General features: G+C 36.0%; 1 protein-coding gene across 3 annotated transcripts in view; it reads left to right on the top strand.

Moving 5' to 3' along the window:
• Positions 1–7053, top strand: part of LOC106871166 (histidine ammonia-lyase) — a 75265-nt gene extending 68212 nt beyond the window's left edge. For all 3 annotated transcript variants that reach the window (XM_089350494.1, XM_089350488.1, XM_089350492.1), the window contains one exon: positions 901–7053. In XM_089350494.1, the coding sequence (XP_089206620.1) occupies positions 901–969 (69 nt within the window). In that variant the 3' untranslated portion in view covers positions 970–7053. The remainder of the gene's footprint in view (positions 1–900) is intronic.
• Positions 7054–19684: the final 12631 nt, after the last annotated feature.

Below are 19684 nucleotides of genomic sequence, written 5' to 3'. Positions count from 1 at the left end.
CTAAAGGCTATAATGGTTATTTGAAAATATAAGTAAGAGAGGTTTTAATAGTCAATTTCATGTCGCCTGTGCACGTTTCAATTTCTCACCTTCATTCATATTTTACAATTAAAATTGCATTATGAATTTAAAAGGTAAAAATCTCTTCAGGGCAAAAGTGACATCTATTCATTTACATCCAAAAGGATGGAGAGTTCCTTAATGACTGAATAGCAACATGTGTGTGTGTGTGTGTATGTGCATGTGTGTGTGTGTAAGCATGTGTGTCTTTGGATTCTGTTCTAAAAATAGCTAGTGGTTAAACTACAACCACAGTGGTCAATGGCTAGTTGCAGTCCTGAAGAACTAGGTCATATTACTATTCACCCTTAATAGAATTTAGATCTGTTTTTTTTTTTGTTAGAGGCTGGCTGCCACTCCTATCTCTACTCACTTGTCATATATTAGTATTTTTTCTGTGTTCACACTCTCCATTTTCTTTATATATATCTATATCTATATATATATATATACACACATGCATATATGTATGTATGTTCATTTGTTTCATGTCCATTTTATGATGTTAGCTTGGGTTCAGACAAATAGATTATAGAGGCATTGCTTTACAGATGGATACTCTTTCTGTTGCCAAGCCTTACCTATTTTCCAAGAAAGGGATCTGTTACATACATCTCTTTGAAGATGTGAAGCAAGCAGATGATTTGTTGGTTGGACAATGACAGCAACAACAGTGTTGTATGTAGCTTACATGTTTGAATGAGAAAATGGTCAAAAATGACTACATGCTTTAATAAAACCATTGTATTTTATATTTATATATGTTTGTATATGCATCTATGAACATGGACATGTTTTTTAAAAAATCACTAAGTTACATATAATATTTATTTTCTTCAGGTGTGGAATACTGTAAAACCTTACATGGACAAGTATGAAAGTTCTCATCCACAAAATACAAGTGCTTAAATGAAACTGATTCATTTATAATATGTATATCTATATAGGTTTGTTAGAACAAACAGAAGAAATATAATTCTATAATATGAGTATATACACCCATTTTTCATTGATTTTAATTGGCTTCTGAGTTTCTTAATTTTTCGCTTATTAAAAATTATAAAATAAACTTATCATTCTATCTGTCTGTATTTCTGTATAAACACACACACATGTATGCATGTATGTATGTATGATGCAAAAAACAAGTGTTTTTAGATGCATAAATGACAATAAACAATCACTGAATAAAAAACTTAAAATCTGAACAGAAGAAATCATAATTTTGCTCACAATAACTTTCAAGTTTGGCCTGTACTCACTATTTTAAACTGAAAATCCCATATCCATGTTGATTTATTACATTCATTTAATCATGTATATTTGATATTTGATACCTCCTTACATCTAAACTTCTTCTATAACTACCATAACACCTATTTTAGCATTGTCATTACCTGCTCCACTACTATCTATTTTTCTATACCTTCATTTTCTTATTAAATTCTGATCACTTGCATTTTTGCCTACAATCAGTTGCGCCAAGTTTTTGACCATTTCTACCCTCCCCCTATCACTTAGTGGTAAGCAATGATATCTGCAGGTTTTCATCTTACAGTCTGAAGAAACCTAGCAAACTCCATAAGTCATTGTCAACAAAATCATGTGCATCTGTGTGTGTGCATGCATATATATATATATATATATATATATATATATATATATATATATATATATATATATATATATATATATATATATATATAACTGCATTTATATTTAATGTAACTGCATATAACTGTATTGATTTTTTTATCCAGTAAGGTCACAGTATAATGGCTTATTATATGTTGTCTCCATGCACCCAACTGACATGAATACTAATGGTAGCTTAGAGTAACCTGTAATGGACTGGTAACTGTGCAGGGGATATTGTCTCATATTCTCAGTTGTTTAAATGTTATGGAAACTGAGATAAGCTCTGACCAAATGAGCTTTGTGATTGAAGACAGACTTTATTGGTCCTAGAGAAAACCTGTCCTCTTATGCAAGTACAGTAAAGCAAACATTGAATGGTGGTAGTGATGTAGCCAAGTGGTTAAGGTGCTGGGTGCATGGTCATTAAGTTATAGGTTCATTTCCTAGACTAGGTGATGCATTGTATCTTTCATACCAGACACTTATTATATGTTGTCTCCATGCACTCAACTGATATGAAAACAGACACAAGAACATTTTCTTGTGTCTGATATGTTCCTGTTAATCCTCCATCTCAGATATCCTTTCATATCCTGCCATTCGTCTTTCCATCACTCATCTCTCCATAACTCACACTCTTTCCCCATCATTCATCTCTGTCACTTATCTCCATGGCTTAGGCTTTCTCCATTTATGCATTCTTTACTTCATGTCACCATGCTGCCTATATAGCAAGAATGGAAGTGGATATCTTCTCTTTGACTCTCTCATCTCTCTGGCACTCACTCCCTTCTATTGACTGCATTATGCTACTTGTGTAATGAGAAATATCATTAGAATGGCGTGTTTTCCACAACCAGCCTTATCACTCTTATCTTTCCCTTATGTCTGAAGGCTATTTACATATGATACACTCCACCTCACCTTTGCCTTCTGCCAGCCATCTCTTCCTCTCCCTCAGGCTACTCTTTATTGACATCCATCACTTTCTTTTGTCATCACCGATCACTATTGTCATCAATCAGTTAATATCTTTGTCTCTCTCTCTCACATTGGTAAATATGTAGCTACTATCGCTGCTTCTCTTCTGCTATTCCCTTCTATGGAACATCTGCTGTTGCTCCTTCTTCAGTTCACTCTCTTGATCTTGATGCCATGTATAAATGAAGACAATATAGAGTAGTGAGGATTCTTCAGTCTTGTAGGTACAAGGCAACTTTACTAAAGCTGGTGCCTTGACAAAAATGCACCTAGTACACAGTAAAATAGTTGGCGAAGGAACAGAGAAAAACTTATGATGAATGGACTCTTTAGTCTGACCAGGCACATGACAGCCACTCTAGTATTGGGGCCATAATAAATGCACCCAGTAATAAATGCACACTCTGCAAAGTAGGTGGTGTCAGGAAGCTAGATCATGATGATCCCTCTTCTATCCCCTGCCAGCATGGAAGGTGAAGGTAAAGTCATAATGTTTATTGAATGAATTTGATATGCATCTTACTGTTTTATTGCCACAAGCAATGAAGTCTATTCAACAGTCCTTAGATGTCCCAAGGCTACCATCCTTCAGTATCTTTATTTCCAAAAAATTGTAGCTGTATTCAATTGTTTTTGTTTTACAGTTGAATATTACCTCACAATTTTGACCTAGATTTTAACATCAGATTTCTTACAAAGGCAGTAAGCTGACAGGATTGTTAGCATGCTGAGCAAAATGCTTAGCGGTATTTCATCTGTCGTTACATTAAGTGTTCAGATTCTGCTGAGGCTGACTTTGCCTTTCATTCTTTTGGGGTCAATAAAATAAGTACCAGTAGAACACTGGGGTCAATGTAATTGACTTACTCTTGCTCCCAAACTTGCTGGACTTGTGCCAAAATTTGAAACCAGCATTAAGTTTCTCATGTCTTGCATCATAAATAAATGGCTATAGTTTGTAAGTTGTCTAAGGTGAAAATCATAGTGTGATTTCCAGCTTGAAACATTTGTCATCATCATCATTTTATATAAATGCTTTCTATTGTTGACATGGGTTGGACAGATTGTTGTAGGTTGAGTTTGTTATTATTTGGAGTTACAGACCATGTCTCACTCATACATTTAATTTTTGACATGGTTTCTACAGCTGGATGCCCTTTCAATCATCAAGCACTTTAGAGATTGCATTGAGTGTATTTTATTATAGCACTAGTACTGCAGAGATTGTCATGTCCTCAATGAGAGAAAAGGGGTCTTCTCATGCTCACATTGTCTCTGCTTGATCACCAACTCCTTTACAAAGAGTATTGGGTGTATGTTATCATGGTACAAGCACTAGTGAGTTTGTCTTGTATCATGTTAGGTTTGAGAATCCTTACTACTCTATGATGTTTTTATACATGCCAGGTTACATGTCTGAGTTAGAGACTAGAATTGAGAATGATAACAGAAGACTAATTATGAAGAGTAAGTTAGCTTGTAAGCGTTTGGGGGTGGGAGTGTTAGTGAGAGTGATGGATAGTAACAGAGGTGGTTGATATTGAGAATGATAGATATAAGGAGCAGTAACTTGGAGGAGAGGAAGTGATGACTGGCAGTACAGAAAAGTTGATGTTACAAAGTACCATATACTACCTGTAACAGTTATACTAATAAAATACAGTAAATAGAAAAGAGGATGTGTGATGATAGGGTGAATGTTGAGGTAAAGTGGGTGAGTGTTGGAGAAATGACTAGATAGAGGAATAGGTGTTAGAGTGATGTGCAATATGAAAATGATAGGGAGATGAAAGTCTTTCAAAGATAGGGGAGGGAACAGATGCAAACTCAACAGGGACATACATAGCAGGAGACAACATATACTTACATACAAATAATCACACACACACTCACACAAACACATATGAATAAAACACACATATACATATGCAGATATGTCACCCAGCCTCCACCATTTTTCACTTGTCTCACTCTACTTGCATGTAGGGGTGTGTCTTCTCCAGCACCTTATGTTGTCAACCTTCTCTCCCCTTTGTCAGCTCATCTGTGAAGTCCAACATTATGAGATCAGTCTTTACTACTTCCTCTCAAGTCTTCATGGGCCTCCTTTTCCTCATGTTCCATTTATTTTGAGAACTCTGCACTTGCTTTTACAGCCTTCATTTTTCATATGTATTTATTCTTTATTCAGGAATAAAACCCCTGGTGATGATTGGAGATCACCGAGCTAATGATACATACAGATAAAAATTTATATTCTAAAAATAAGCATAATATCGAGTTGAATCAGTATTTTGGATATTTAATTTTTACATGTGATATTTGGTTTACAGTGAATTTAAATAATGAATCTCTATTTTCAAATGTTTTTGTTTTCAATGGTTCAGCCTGGAGGAAAATCTTTTGAGGTGGATCTTTTTGTGTAGTGCAGTTTTTCCTTTTACCTAGCACATACATGAAAAACACAATACAAAGGCAAGCAAAAAATACATACATACATGTATGCATGCATACATACATGCATATATAGGTACATAATTTTGTATGAACATATATGTATGCATACTTACATATATACATAGATATGTTTATACATACATATACACATACACATGCCTACATACATACATATAAGTACACATACATTTACACTTTATGTTTATACATACATACACACATACACATGCCTACATATGTACATACATATATGCATATGTACTTGCATGCAAACAAACAAACAAATGATTATGCTTAATTCTTGTAGTTTATTTGTTGAAAAACAAGCTGTAAAGTCAGTGATACTTTCAAATAAGATTTGATGAAAGTTTCTATTCCAAATGTTTAGGTAAGTAAATAGATTTCAGTCCGTTTAAGCAATATCTATTCAGTTGTTCACAGAACTGAATTACCAACCCATCGAATTAGCATGGAAGTGACTGAGTATTTCACAAGCTCATGTAACCTTAATATAATTCTAAGACAGAATTACCTCAACACAGATCTTTGAGTTACAAATACAATTTATTTGATTGGCTTCTGCACAGTTCCCATCTACCAAATTTCATTCACAAGGTTTGAGTTGACTTAATACTATGGCTGAAGATATTTGTTTAAGATGCCATGCAAGTAGATTGAACTCAGAACTTTCATAACCCTTCAGTTATGAGTACCTGTAAACACATCATCAGAATAGTGTTACATTTTTCTCATAAGTTATCACTTCTGCTTACTATTATTAGGTCGTTAATCAGCAGAAGAATTGTTCTAAGGTTACATGCTTCTGTGAAATATTCTGTCAGTTTCACTTTACTTCTATACCAAAATTGTGATTGTTAAACTTAAGACATAGAAGAGGTGATGTTCCACAAACTAAAATTAGACAACATTTTTATTTGTCTACCAACATGCAGAAATAATTAACATACATAATCTATATGCTTTCTAACTCTCACAAATACTTAGACTTTCATAAAGACAAATACATACAAATGCACAGTCATGCAAACAGAAATACACAAACATCCACACACCCATTTAAACACATACATAAATGCACACACACACACACATACTCACTTACATACACACTCACACACACACATGCAAGATACCCATACATCAAGTCCACACACATACACATGCAAATAAACTCAACTGTACATGAAAAAGTACAATCATATGTATCTATGTTGAATATCCATGGGAAATTGTTGTATGTATTTAGCCACATAGTTGCCTAGACTACACACACACACACACATACACAGAGTTTTATGTATTTGTCATGATTGTATAATTTGGATAGTTCTGAGAATTTGGATTTTTGCAACTTTTTTAATCCTTCTAATGAATTATTTATGCTTCTGTCCATTTTATTTTATTGTAAGATGTCATCCTTAATTCCGATAGTAAACCACAAATGATACTAATTGAAACTTGATTGCCTGGAATAATATTTACAATTTTTCTCAGTGAAAGGTTCCTGATTTTTGATTAATAGCCGACAAAATCAATAGTTACCTGTATTTTGATCAGCAGGACAGTTACTTAAAATTCCTTCACTAAGTCACAGATGGAAACTGAATATTATACATCTTATCTGCTGAAGATGACTTGGCATTCATCTTTCTAAGCTTGGTAAAATAATAACAAGTCAAATTTTGGGTCACTTTAACTTACACCGATGTTAGAAATCAATAACATATGCTTACAGCTTTTGATCAAATATCTACAGAATTTATGTAATAGGAATCTTCTTTTATAAAAAACATATTGCTGGATATATAATTTTAATGTTTATCTTTAAAACTTCAATGAAATATTTGCTCAACATTTTTTGTGAATAAAAATATTGCTATCTCAGTACAAATATAATTATTTTTGTTGTTCTGTCTTTCAAATTGTGAATTGTTTCATTCATTACTTGTTTATTATAATTGATGTAAAGGATTCTGAGTAACACTTATTAGTATTTAATATCATCAAACCAAGGGAGACCTAAATCCAAGGCCTCTGCAAGGGGTGTAGCCAGCCCACTTATGCGTACCTTCCTTCATTGGACACTAAACTCCGCTTGCGAAGACCTGTTGAGGCAAGTGAGAACGAAATCGAACTAAATTTGACGACTGGCACCCATGCCAACGTCGTCTCCTTCATTGGACACGAAACTCGGCTTGCGAAGACCTGTTGGGGCAAGCGAAAACGAAATCGAACTAAATTTGACGACTGGCACCCATGCCAACGTCGTCTCCTTCATTGGACACGAAACTCGGCTTGCGAAGACCTGTTGGGGCAAGCGAAAACGAAATCGAACTAAATTTGACGACTGGCACCCATGCCAACGTCGTCTCCTTCATTGGACACGAAACTCGGCTTGCGAAGACCTGTTGGGGCAAGCGAAAACGAAATCGAACTAAATTTGACGACTGGCACCCATGCCAACGTCGTCTCCTTCATTGGACACGAAACTCGGCTTGCGAAGACCTGTTGGGGCAAGTGAGAACGAAATCGAACTAAATTTGACGACTGGCACCCATGCCAACGTCGTCTCCTTCATTGGACACGAAACTCGGCTTGCGAAGACCTGTTGGGGCAAGCGAAAACGAAATCGAACTAAATTTGACGACTGGCACCCATGCCAACGTCGTCTCCTTCATTGGACACGAAACTCGGCTTGCGAAGACCTGTTGAGGCAAGTGAGAACGAAATCGAACTAAATTTGACGACTGGCACCCATGCCAACGTCGTCTCCTTCATTGGACACGAAACTCGGCTTGCGAAGACCTGTTGGGGCAAGCGAAAACGAAATCGAACTAAATTTGACGACTGGCACCCATGCCAACGTCGTCTCCTTCATTGGACACGAAACTCGGCTTGCGAAGACCTGTTGGGGCAAGCGAAAACGAAATCGAACTAAATTTGACGACTGGCACCCATGCCAACGTCGTCTCCTTCATTGGACACGAAACTCGGCTTGCGAAGACCTGTTGGGGCAAGTGAGAACGAAATCGAACTAAATTTGACGACTGGCACCCATGCCAACGTCGTCTCCTTCATTGGACACGAAACTCGGCTTGCGAAGACCTGTTGGGGCAAGCGAAAACGAAATCGAACTAAATTTGACGACTGGCACCCATGCCAACGTCGTCTCCTTCATTGGACACGAAACTCGGCTTGCGAAGACCTGTTGAGGCAAGTGAGAACGAAATCGAACTAAATTTGACGACTGGCACCCATGCCAACGTCGTCTCCTTCGTTGGACACGAAACTCGGCTTGCGAAGACCTGTTGAGGCAAGCGAAAACGAAATCGAACTAAATTTGACGACTGGCACCCATGCCAACGTCGTCTCCTTCATTGGACACGAAACTCGGCTTGCGAAGACCTGTTGAGGCAAGCGAAAACGAAATCGAACTAAATTTGACGACTGGCACCCATGCCAACGTCGTCTCCTTCATTGGACACGAAACTCGGCTTGCGAAGACCTGTTGAGGCAAGTGAAAACGAAATCGAACTAAATTTGACGACTGGCACCCATGCCAACGTCGTCTCCTTCATTGGACACGAAACTCGGCTTGCGAAGACCTGTTGGGGCAAGCGAAAACGAAATCGAACTAAATTTGACGACTGGCACCCATGCCAACGTCGTCTCCTTCATTGGACACGAAACTCGGCTTGCGAAGACCTGTTGGGGCAAGCGAAAACGAAATCGAACTAAATTTGACGACTGGCACCCATGCCAACGTCGTCTCCTTCATTGGACACGAAACTCGGCTTGCGAAGACCTGTTGGGGCAAGTGAGAACGAAATCGAACTAAATTTGACGACTGGCACCCATGCCAACGTCGTCTCCTTCATTGGACACGAAACTCGGCTTGCGAAGACCTGTTGGGGCAAGCGAAAACGAAATCGAACTAAATTTGACGACTGGCACCCATGCCAACGTCGTCTCCTTCATTGGACACGAAACTCGGCTTGCGAAGACCTGTTGAGGCAAGTGAGAACGAAATCGAACTAAATTTGACGACTGGCACCCATGCCAACGTCGTCTCCTTCATTGGACACGAAACTCGGCTTGCGAAGACCTGTTGGGGCAAGCGAAAACGAAATCGAACTAAATTTGACGACTGGCACCCATGCCAACGTCGTCTCCTTCATTGGACACGAAACTCGGCTTGCGAAGACCTGTTGGGGCAAGCGAAAACGAAATCGAACTAAATTTGACGACTGGCACCCATGCCAACGTCGTCTCCTTCATTGGACACGAAACTCGGCTTGCGAAGACCTGTTGGGGCAAGTGAGAACGAAATCGAACTAAATTTGACGACTGGCACCCATGCCAACGTCGTCTCCTTCATTGGACACGAAACTCGGCTTGCGAAGACCTGTTGGGGCAAGCGAAAACGAAATCGAACTAAATTTGACGACTGGCACCCATGCCAACGTCGTCTCCTTCATTGGACACGAAACTCGGCTTGCGAAGACCTGTTGAGGCAAGTGAGAACGAAATCGAACTAAATTTGACGACTGGCACCCATGCCAACGTCGTCTCCTTCGTTGGACACGAAACTCGGCTTGCGAAGACCTGTTGAGGCAAGCGAAAACGAAATCGAACTAAATTTGACGACTGGCACCCATGCCAACGTCGTCTCCTTCATTGGACACGAAACTCGGCTTGCGAAGACCTGTTGAGGCAAGCGAAAACGAAATCGAACTAAATTTGACGACTGGCACCCATGCCAACGTCGTCTCCTTGATTGGACACGAAACTCGGCTTGCGAAGACCTGTTGAGGCAAGTGAAAACGAAATCGAACTAAATTTGACGACTGGCACCCATGCCAACGTCGTCTCCTTCATTGGACACGAAACTCGGCTTGCGAAGACCTGTTGGGGCAAGCGAAAGCGAAATCGTCATGGCACCTGTGCCCAGCGTCGCCTTCCTGGCACTTGTGCCAGTGGCATGTGTAAAGACATTCGAGCGAGATCGTTGCCAGTGCTGCTGGACTGGCTCTTGTGCAGGTGGCACGTAAAATACACCATTTTGAGCGTGGCCATTGCCAGTACCACCTGACTGGCCTTTGTGCAGGCGGCACATAAAAGTACCCACTACACTCTTGAAGTGGTTGGTGTTAGGAAGGGCATCCATCTGTAGAAACTCTGCCAAATCAGATTGGAGCCTGGTGTAGCCATCTGGTTCACCAGTCCTCAGTCAAATCGTCCAACCCATGCTAGCATGGAAAGCGGACGTTAAACGATGATGATGATGATGATCATCATCATCATAATCAACATGGAATTGCTCTGCATAAACTCAGTCCTTTATAATGAAATGCAATATGTTGCTTGCTTGTTAGTAAAAATGATAAGTTGTGTAAAAACATTCAAATTTAAAACAAAAATTGTTTTAAAAAAATGATAAAAATATAAAAATGATCACTTTTATAGTGGTTCCAAAAAGGGTGGATTTAACAAACAATAGTTTGAAGTGCTTGGGTTTTTTTCCTGTCCTTTTCATGGCATGCAATAACACTTGTTAGGGAGGTATATGATTAGGACTTTCATTACAACGTTCATGCTGGTAGTCACAGTCCAGACCATATTTTACATTACTTGGTGTTTCTACCTATCGCAAAAGAGCCCGGCAATTTCCTTAAATAGATAAGGTTTTCTCTGCTTAGGGTGTCTAGTTTGCACCAGGAAACTAATTTGCTCGCTTTCTCCATGTTACGACACAATGAAATTCCTCACCGCCGATATCACTGCTATCAGCTCTTACTGCATCTAACGTCGACAACAACAGCATGATAATTCCTCCTTGCGCATATAAACTCACTAAGTCAATATGACTTAGTGTTCCGACAGAAATCTTCATTTACCTTATATGATGTTTAATGTCATTTCACATTCACGTTGAATTATGCAGTAATCTTATGCTCTCTTCATAGAACATTTGTATTACCAGTTCTTTTGGTATAGTAGATTTTTGCTATTCTTGTTTATGTCACCTCACAGACGTGTATATTCTAACAAGTCACTTCTTAAATTTCGTACCTCTCTTGTTCAATAATCACTAAGTTAAACTTGCAAAGCTGTTTATTTTCTCCTTTCGATTTTTTAATGTTTATTTAAGCGGGTTACCAAACTATCAGTTTGGTCTCCTGGCTAAAACGGCAATTAAAAATTTAAAAATTTACATGACATTCTATAAGTGTGAAAGGGATTAAAATTTCAATACTCCATATCAAAGGTTCCGACAAGAATAGGCAGAAAATCAGAGCTTGAGACAAGAAGACACTTTCGACCAATCAGAATTCTGTTTAGATAATCAGTTTGATCGGTCACCTTTCTCTATCGGTTAAATAAAGTGTCATACTATTAGTTGCCTTATTTTTAGTATAACTATCTTTAAAAGACATCGATTTACCTTTAGAATTAAAAAAAAGGGGATTGAACAAGGGTTATCTCCCTTCCTCTGTTTGGTGTTGACATATAAATTAAATTTGATATCGTTTATATTCTTACAACTAGATTTCATGTCTCCATTAGTAAAGGTAGAATAAGATTGAATGGAATTAATCTAGGATAGAATGGGGTCTGCCAAAACTAGGCCGTAACAGCTGTAAGATTAAACTTCTGTTCATCCTCTAATTCCTTATGTACTTTGTACTTCTATATGTAAACCATGTTGGCAAAATAACATAGTCTGCCATGGACACCTGTGCTTTGGTTCTTTCTTTCTTTTTCTTTTCTTCCTCCCTTTGTCACTTTTGCTATGAATTAAATTAATGAATTCAACGGGATACACCGTCTGCAAGTAGTTGGGTTCAGCATATTATCCTCCATTTTCTAATTGTTACACAAATTTTGGGTAAAACCTCCACTTTTACCCGCTCCCATTGATTGCACCTAGTATAGCACTAGCGTAGCAATAATTGGGTACCCTCCCAGCAGTATACTGGATAGATACTATCCCTTAGTGGGTTGTACCCCCAACCCCTAACTCTCTCACGTTATATATATATATATATATATATATATATATATATATATACTTTGTGAAATGGCAGACCAGTTCCCAAGCATCAATATATAGAGAAGAGTAAAAAAAACCACCTGCCTTTAGTTAATTTATATATATATATATATATATATACAGACTAAATCAGCTACTTGTGCTGAATCAGAACTTCCCATCGTAGCATCAAAACCATCGGGTGTGTCTTTACAGACCCACATTTTGTCAAACTTTATGATAAATTTTCTGGCGGCCAACAAAACATTAATTTCTTCCCTGGTGAGACCAGCTTTGTTATAAGCAAGCCAAAGTGCCTTATTAAGTACTATTGGGTTCATAGAGGAATAAAATCTATCATAAAGTTTGACAACCCCAGAAGAAGGGAGATATACTTCTCATTTATTTGGTTTCTGATTTTTTCTTTCCTTTACCCCTCCTCTTTCTATAGGCTACCTTTGACGTTATATCCCCTAACGTTTTATTAAAACAAACTTAATAGTGTTCAGTTCATCACTATACATATCCATCATATTCTGTTAAAATGTCCTATTGATGAGTTTTTTTCTTCATTTCCCTGAAGAGAAGATTACATTGTTTTACACCATTTTATTCCTTTGGAATAATACCAATGACATCTTCGAAACATGTGTTGGAAGTAAAAGAATTTGAATAACACCTGTGTTTAACTCAGGTAGATGTAGGTATGCACATACTTGTACGTATATATGCATATACTCATTTATTATTTGCTTTACATGATCGAACGCACACGTCATCCCTGCAAATAAGTTTTGAACTTTATATTTTCTGACGCGACTCTATCTATCTCTATATCTTTCCCCCCTCTCGTTCTTCCTTCTGTTACTACTATATCTCTCTCTTCTCCCTCTCGTTCTTCCTTCTGTTACTACTATATCTCTCTCTTTCCCCCTCTCGTTCTTCCTACTGTTACTACTATATCTCTCTCTTCCTCTCGTTGCTCACCTATTTTCGACTCCCCCACCTTGTTTCTCCCTCTAGCACTCTCTCCTTACCCCTCGCTGGTCACATGTGTCCACTTACTAATTCTTTTCTTCCTTGGCTATCGCCAAGCAAACATACGAACCTACTTCGTCCCACTTCCTTCCAGTTCGTTGCTTCACTGAGTTCAATATACACATAGTTTTTCACGTCTGGCCGTATAGCCTTTTCCGTTTGTTTTCCTGTCTTGTTTTCTGTCCGCCACTACATCGCTCCATGGTACAAATTTAATTTGTGGGTACAAGTTTAATTTGTGGTCCGTGGAAAGAGCCATTTTAACGATGCGTCCTGCCCTAACTCTTTGAAACGCCTGTGTTAGAATGGTGGCAGCTGATGAAGGAAGGTGTTCTCTATGTGGCCTGTGTGTTTTCTGTACTCTGGTTATTATTATTTTTTTGTCTACGTTTTTTTTGCAACATCCTGTACCCAGATATACACCTATATATACAGGTAGATGTAGGTATGCACATACTTGTACGTATATATGCATATACTCATTTATTATTTGTTTTATATATATATATATATATATATATATATATATATATATATATACATATACATACATATATTTACAGTTTCTGTCTACCACATTCACTCACAGGGCATTGGTTGGCCCAAGGGTTATAGTAGAAGACATTTGGTCAAAGTACCATGCAGGGCAACTGAACTTGAATCCATGCAATTGTGAAAAAGGTAAACTCTTTAACCACAGTACCATACTTAAGAGAGAGAGAGAGAGAGAGAGAGAGAGAGAGAGAGAGAGAGAGAGAGAGAGAGAGAGAGAGAGAAGAGGGATAGCTAAGGTACAGCAGGAATGCTTGAAATTATAGGTTTGCTTCATCAGGATACACAACAACAATTTGTAAAGCTATGTATCATGTGTATCTCATATCTCTTGTTAGTTGTTTTAATACTTATTTAGAGGATTACTGGCATAAATTTTTCAACACATATTCAGTTGTGATATAATGGAATACTTATTTGAGCTCTTTATTCAGCCTGTTATATTTCATTGGAATAAACCATTTAAGGTATTTTTAAGTGTTTATTAACTAACAAAGAAGCTTAAAATTTCTATCCAAAGAGTTAAGTATCACATTTATAAATGTGCCTGAGTCATATTTTGGGTTAAATTAAGATTGAAGTTAAAGTCATCATCATCATCATCATTTAGTATCTGTTTCTATGCTGGCATGGGTTAGACACTTTTACTGACACTGGTAAGCTGGAGAGTTGCACCAAGTTCCAGTCTGATTTGGCATTGTTTTTTACCGCTGGATGCCCTTCCTATCACCAACTACTCCAAGAGTGTAATGGGTGTTTTTTACGTGTGAGTTACATGACACTGGCATTGGCCATAACTATGATTTCACTTGGCTTGAGAAGTATTCTCAAGCATGGCATATCGCCAACCGTTTTGGTCACTTGTTGTTTCACTGGTGTGGCTGTGTGGTAAGATGCTTGCTTTCCAAACACATGGTTTTGGGTTCAGTTCCACTGTGTGGCACCTTGGGCAAATGTCTTCTACTATAGCCTTGGGCCAACCAAAACCTTGTGAGTGGATTTGGCAGACAGAAACTGAAAGAAGCCCAATATATATATATATATATATATATATATATATATATATATATATATATATATACACATTATAATGGAATTGTTACTGTGAAGCATTGTGTAGAATATATTGTATAAAGGATCATGGGTAAGGCCAGAACAATGCTAAGTAAATGCAAGGCAAATCACAAGAAAATAAATATATGAATTAATGTTGACTTACCTTGCAATCAATATTTCGGGGTTATAACACCAGCCTCAGAAAATTAACATCTGCAACATTCATTAATTTCTTGAGGATGGGGGTCATAACCCTGAAATATTTAAATGCAAGGTAAGTCTACATTAATTCATATATTTGTTTTCTTGTGATTTGCTTTGCATTTACTTCACATTGTTCTGGCCTTACCCACGATCCTTTATACAATATATATATATGTGTGAGTGTGTGTAAGTCTCCCACCAACACTTGACAACTAGTGTTGATATGGTTACATCCCTGTAACTTAGTGGTTCAGTAAAAGAGACCAATAGAATAAGTACCAGGTGGCACAAAACATAGGTACTGGGGTCAATTCATTCAACTAAGAATTCTTCATGGAGTTGTCAAGTATGGTCGCAGTCTAATGACTGAAACAAGTGAAAAATAACAGCAAAGCATCCTTATTTCCACAACTACTACCAGCTTTAATATTACCACTTATTGACTTGTAAAATAAAAAATGGCATGTAAAAGTACCCATTGCATTCTTGGTGTGGTTGGCATTAGGAAGGGTATCCTGTCATAGAAACCATGCCAAATCAGACCAGAGTCTGGGGCAACCCCTCAGTTTATGAGCATTGGTCAAACCATCCAACCCATGCCAGCATGGACAATGGACGTTAAATGATGATAATAATGATGATGATGATATGATTTTAAAGTATGACAAATGTTTACTTTGAATTCTTTGCTGTTATGGTTCATTCTGTGGTGTTCTGTATAAAATCATAAATAACTGATACTTCTGTATTTTCTTTTACCCCAAACCATGAACTTTTTAGCACCTACTCGTATATATATATAAACGTGAGTTTGGAGAGATATATTATCCAGGTGGATACTGAATTGGCTCTCAGTTAAGTTCCAGTTAACGGCTAACCACTTTGGTCAGTATTTAACATCTGTGTCTTACCATTTGTTGCTAGTCACTCCTTGAATTCTTCTGATGGGTAATCCTGTGCATGCTTCACTGAGCAGTAAAAAATTGTTCAAAGTATGTATTATAACTACTACTACCAATAATTATATATATATATATATATATATATATATATATATATATATATGATGGGCTTCTTCCAGCTTCTGTCTACCATATTCACACACAAGGATTTGGTTGGCTTGAGACTATTGTGCCCAAGGTACTATACAAGGGACACACAACCATGTGGTTGAGAATCAAACTTCTTACCACACAACCACACCTGCATCTCACATTTAACAAATTGATAAGCCACTGACTTGGGCCAATACAGCTTAGCACTAGTATCACTACAGGTGTTGTCAGAACACAAAGAGCTGGAACAAATACTGCAAGGCATCTTGCTTGATCCTCTAACGGCTTTGGCAATCCACTGCTTTGGATTGGTTCTTTAATATTGACCCCAAGATGATGAAAGGCAAAGTTTACGCTAGCAGGATTTGAACGTAGAATGAATCAGAACAAATTCCCCAAAATCTGATTGTCTAATAACTCGGCCAGTTCACCAAGCTTATTTTTGTACTCAGTAAATAAAATACATATATAGACATGGAGATGTGGTGGTGATGATAATGATGATGGTGGTAGTAGTGATGATGATAATGATGGCAGTGATACTGGTGATGATGCTGATGATGATGTTGGAAGTCATCAGTACAGGCAGGTAATCTTTTTTGTGGAATCTGACTATACTTACCACAGTCTTTGAGTTTCTAAATTCTGCTTGTTAGTCTCAAAGGAATAGAACAACATTGTATTGTTCTATAAATAACACAAAAATGAATGAACATAAAAACATCAACTTTTGTTTTAGGGGACTTTTATTGTCTCATTCTCAAATAGAAAGGATACAATATTTTGGGCTATGTATAAAATATCCAGCAACTTATAAAAACAAGTATAACTTGTAACACAGCAATTATTTTGAGAATTTAAGGATCCTAAAACATCCTGAACAATGTCCAGCTGTGTCATGGTAACTACATGCCCTTAGCATGATAGGTGTCATGGTACTGTTACCAAATAATAAAAATGGGGATTCTGGAAGTGTAGTGACATACTTGTTTACAACAGACTTTCAACATAGGAAATATAACATTCCATTAAAATAGAAATCATTGGTACTCTGAAATTTCTAAAACACTTAAATATATTTTCAACCAATTTAGACTCTATATCAAGAAAATTTGAAATGAGATATGTGGTTTCATTATATCACACACATACATTAGATTGCATTGGGGGGGGTGATGATCTAAAACATGGATCACGGATAGGTAAGTAAATTGATGAAGGTAAGTCGTTTGTCTTATTGGTTGGCAGTTTGTTCAGATACGGAGCATGGTTTTCAAATTGAAATTTTACCTTGATTGGTATTGCTGACAGTTCTTTTTTTTTTTTTTTTTTTTACGTTAGCAAAGAGCAATAAATACGTAGACCAGAAAATTAGCCATTAGCCAATATTCAAAGATATTTTGTTAGCAATTAAATATATAACTTTTCCCTTTAAGTTGTTCCAATTGCATAAAAAATAAAGACATTTGCTATAAAATGTATGTAATCTTCATTTTTAATAGTTAAAAAATTTTCTTTTAAAATTATCATTTCCAAAATGTAGCAGTTAACATAGAATATGAAAAAATAGAAAATGTGGTTCTTAAAAGAATTTACGCTAATCATTTAAAGCTATAGGAAGACTAAGAAAATCACCGAGATTATTTTATAATAGCAAAAGCTGTTGATGGCTTTTAGTTTTGTAAAGAGATCCTGTTATACAACACAAGTTTAACTAGAACTTAAGTTTTATACATCCTTATATATATATATATATATATATATATATATATATATATATATATATATGTCTGTGATTTTATTTATTAAACTTTTACAAGAAAATAGTTGACAATGATATTGAAGGCTGCTAAAGGTGAGTAAGCCACAGACTTCAAAGTCACTGTCAACTTTTTCAATGCAATAATTTAATAAACATATGCTCTATTGGAAAGTATCGAGTAACCCTTCAGTTTAATGTTAAATTGTTTTATATATATTTTGACATAGAAACAATATATATATATATATATATGTATAATGTGCGTGTGTATACATATGCATACAAATTATATAAACACACATATATATACATATATACACATGCACAAATATACATATTTACACACACACACACACATATATATATATATTCATCATATACATGATATAGATCTTATGTATATGATAAAGATTTATATATATATATATATATATATATATATATATTTATCACACACACACACACACATATACACACATATATATATATTTCTGGTCTACAAAATGTTTAACCATCTTTCATAATGCAAACTTTAAATAATTCATATCATATGCTTTTTAGTTAATACTTCTTATCTTTTCATTTGTGTTTAAAAAGTCATGATGTATTTTTGAATTCTCTTGTTAAAGTAGTAGTGCAGTTAGGTTTTCAAGGATATAGTCGTTATAACCATAATATAAAGATGCCAAACAGAATCTTGCCACAGTCCTTATGGAGAAATTTGACTACTATAAGAAGCATAATAAAAGATCATGTTTAAAAACATTGCTCCTTAGTGCTGAGAGATACTATCCAGTAACCAATGAGAGGGAAAAATGAATATGATTATAGAGCAGTATAGAAAACAGCTAGGAATCCAGCAGAGAAAGTAAAAGAATACATGCGTATATAATATCAACTCCAGTTCTAAATGAAAGAAACTTTTTCATGACTAAACAGTAATACAAGGAGATTTTAAATGGAATGGAAAACCTAAAGAGAGGACATAATTTGAATAGGTGTCTTCCTTCATTATCCAATGATCCATGTTACATATTAATGTCCAGGAAAAACAATGGCTGGTAAAAAGAGAAAATAAAAAAAAAAGAGATGATATTTTCTACCCATGCCACAGCCAGAATTGTTTGAAAGTTACAAGGTGTGAAAATTTGAATTTAGTTATGTTGATATATATATATATATATATATATATATATATATATATATATATATATATATATATATATATATATATATATATATGTATGTATATATGTGTGTATATATATATATATATATATATATATATATATATACGTATACATATATATATGTGTATATATGCATAAAAAAATTGTGTAACCTTTCAGTCTTTGTTTCAGTAGCACCGGTTCCTATAAAACCATACGGTGAAGAGAAGAAAAACAAAAACAAAAAACTACATATAACAGCAGCAACAAGTGTATTTTAGTCAACTGTCATATGAAGGACACGGGCAACTTATGCTTTAAGGTTGTTTGACGTAAGGTGATCAATTCTCATGAAATAAATACATTAGATTCATTATATATATATATATGTCAGGACATCCAGTTGATATAAACAAGGATGTCTCATTATCATTATATAGCTAACATAGAAAAATTTCAATTTATACCTTTTGGCCAGTCTGAAATCATGTATAAATAGATATATGATGAAGTTTGGGAAGAGAAGAAAGGTAAACAAACCAGCTCCAGATCAGAATAAACAGTAAACTTCAATCCTAATGGAAATAATTTGACAACAATGAGTCAATTGAAAGAGATGAGTGTTATGTATAATTTTTTTTTGTCACATGACAATAAT

Source organism: Octopus bimaculoides, chromosome 1 (assembly GCF_046866305.1).
Source record: "Octopus bimaculoides isolate indiv1 chromosome 1, ASM4686630v1, whole genome shotgun sequence".
In the NCBI taxonomy this organism is placed as follows: Eukaryota; Metazoa; Mollusca; class Cephalopoda; order Octopoda; family Octopodidae; genus Octopus; species Octopus bimaculoides.
Note: the sequence above shows the minus strand (reverse complement) of the source record. Positions and strands in the feature narration are given on the sequence as shown.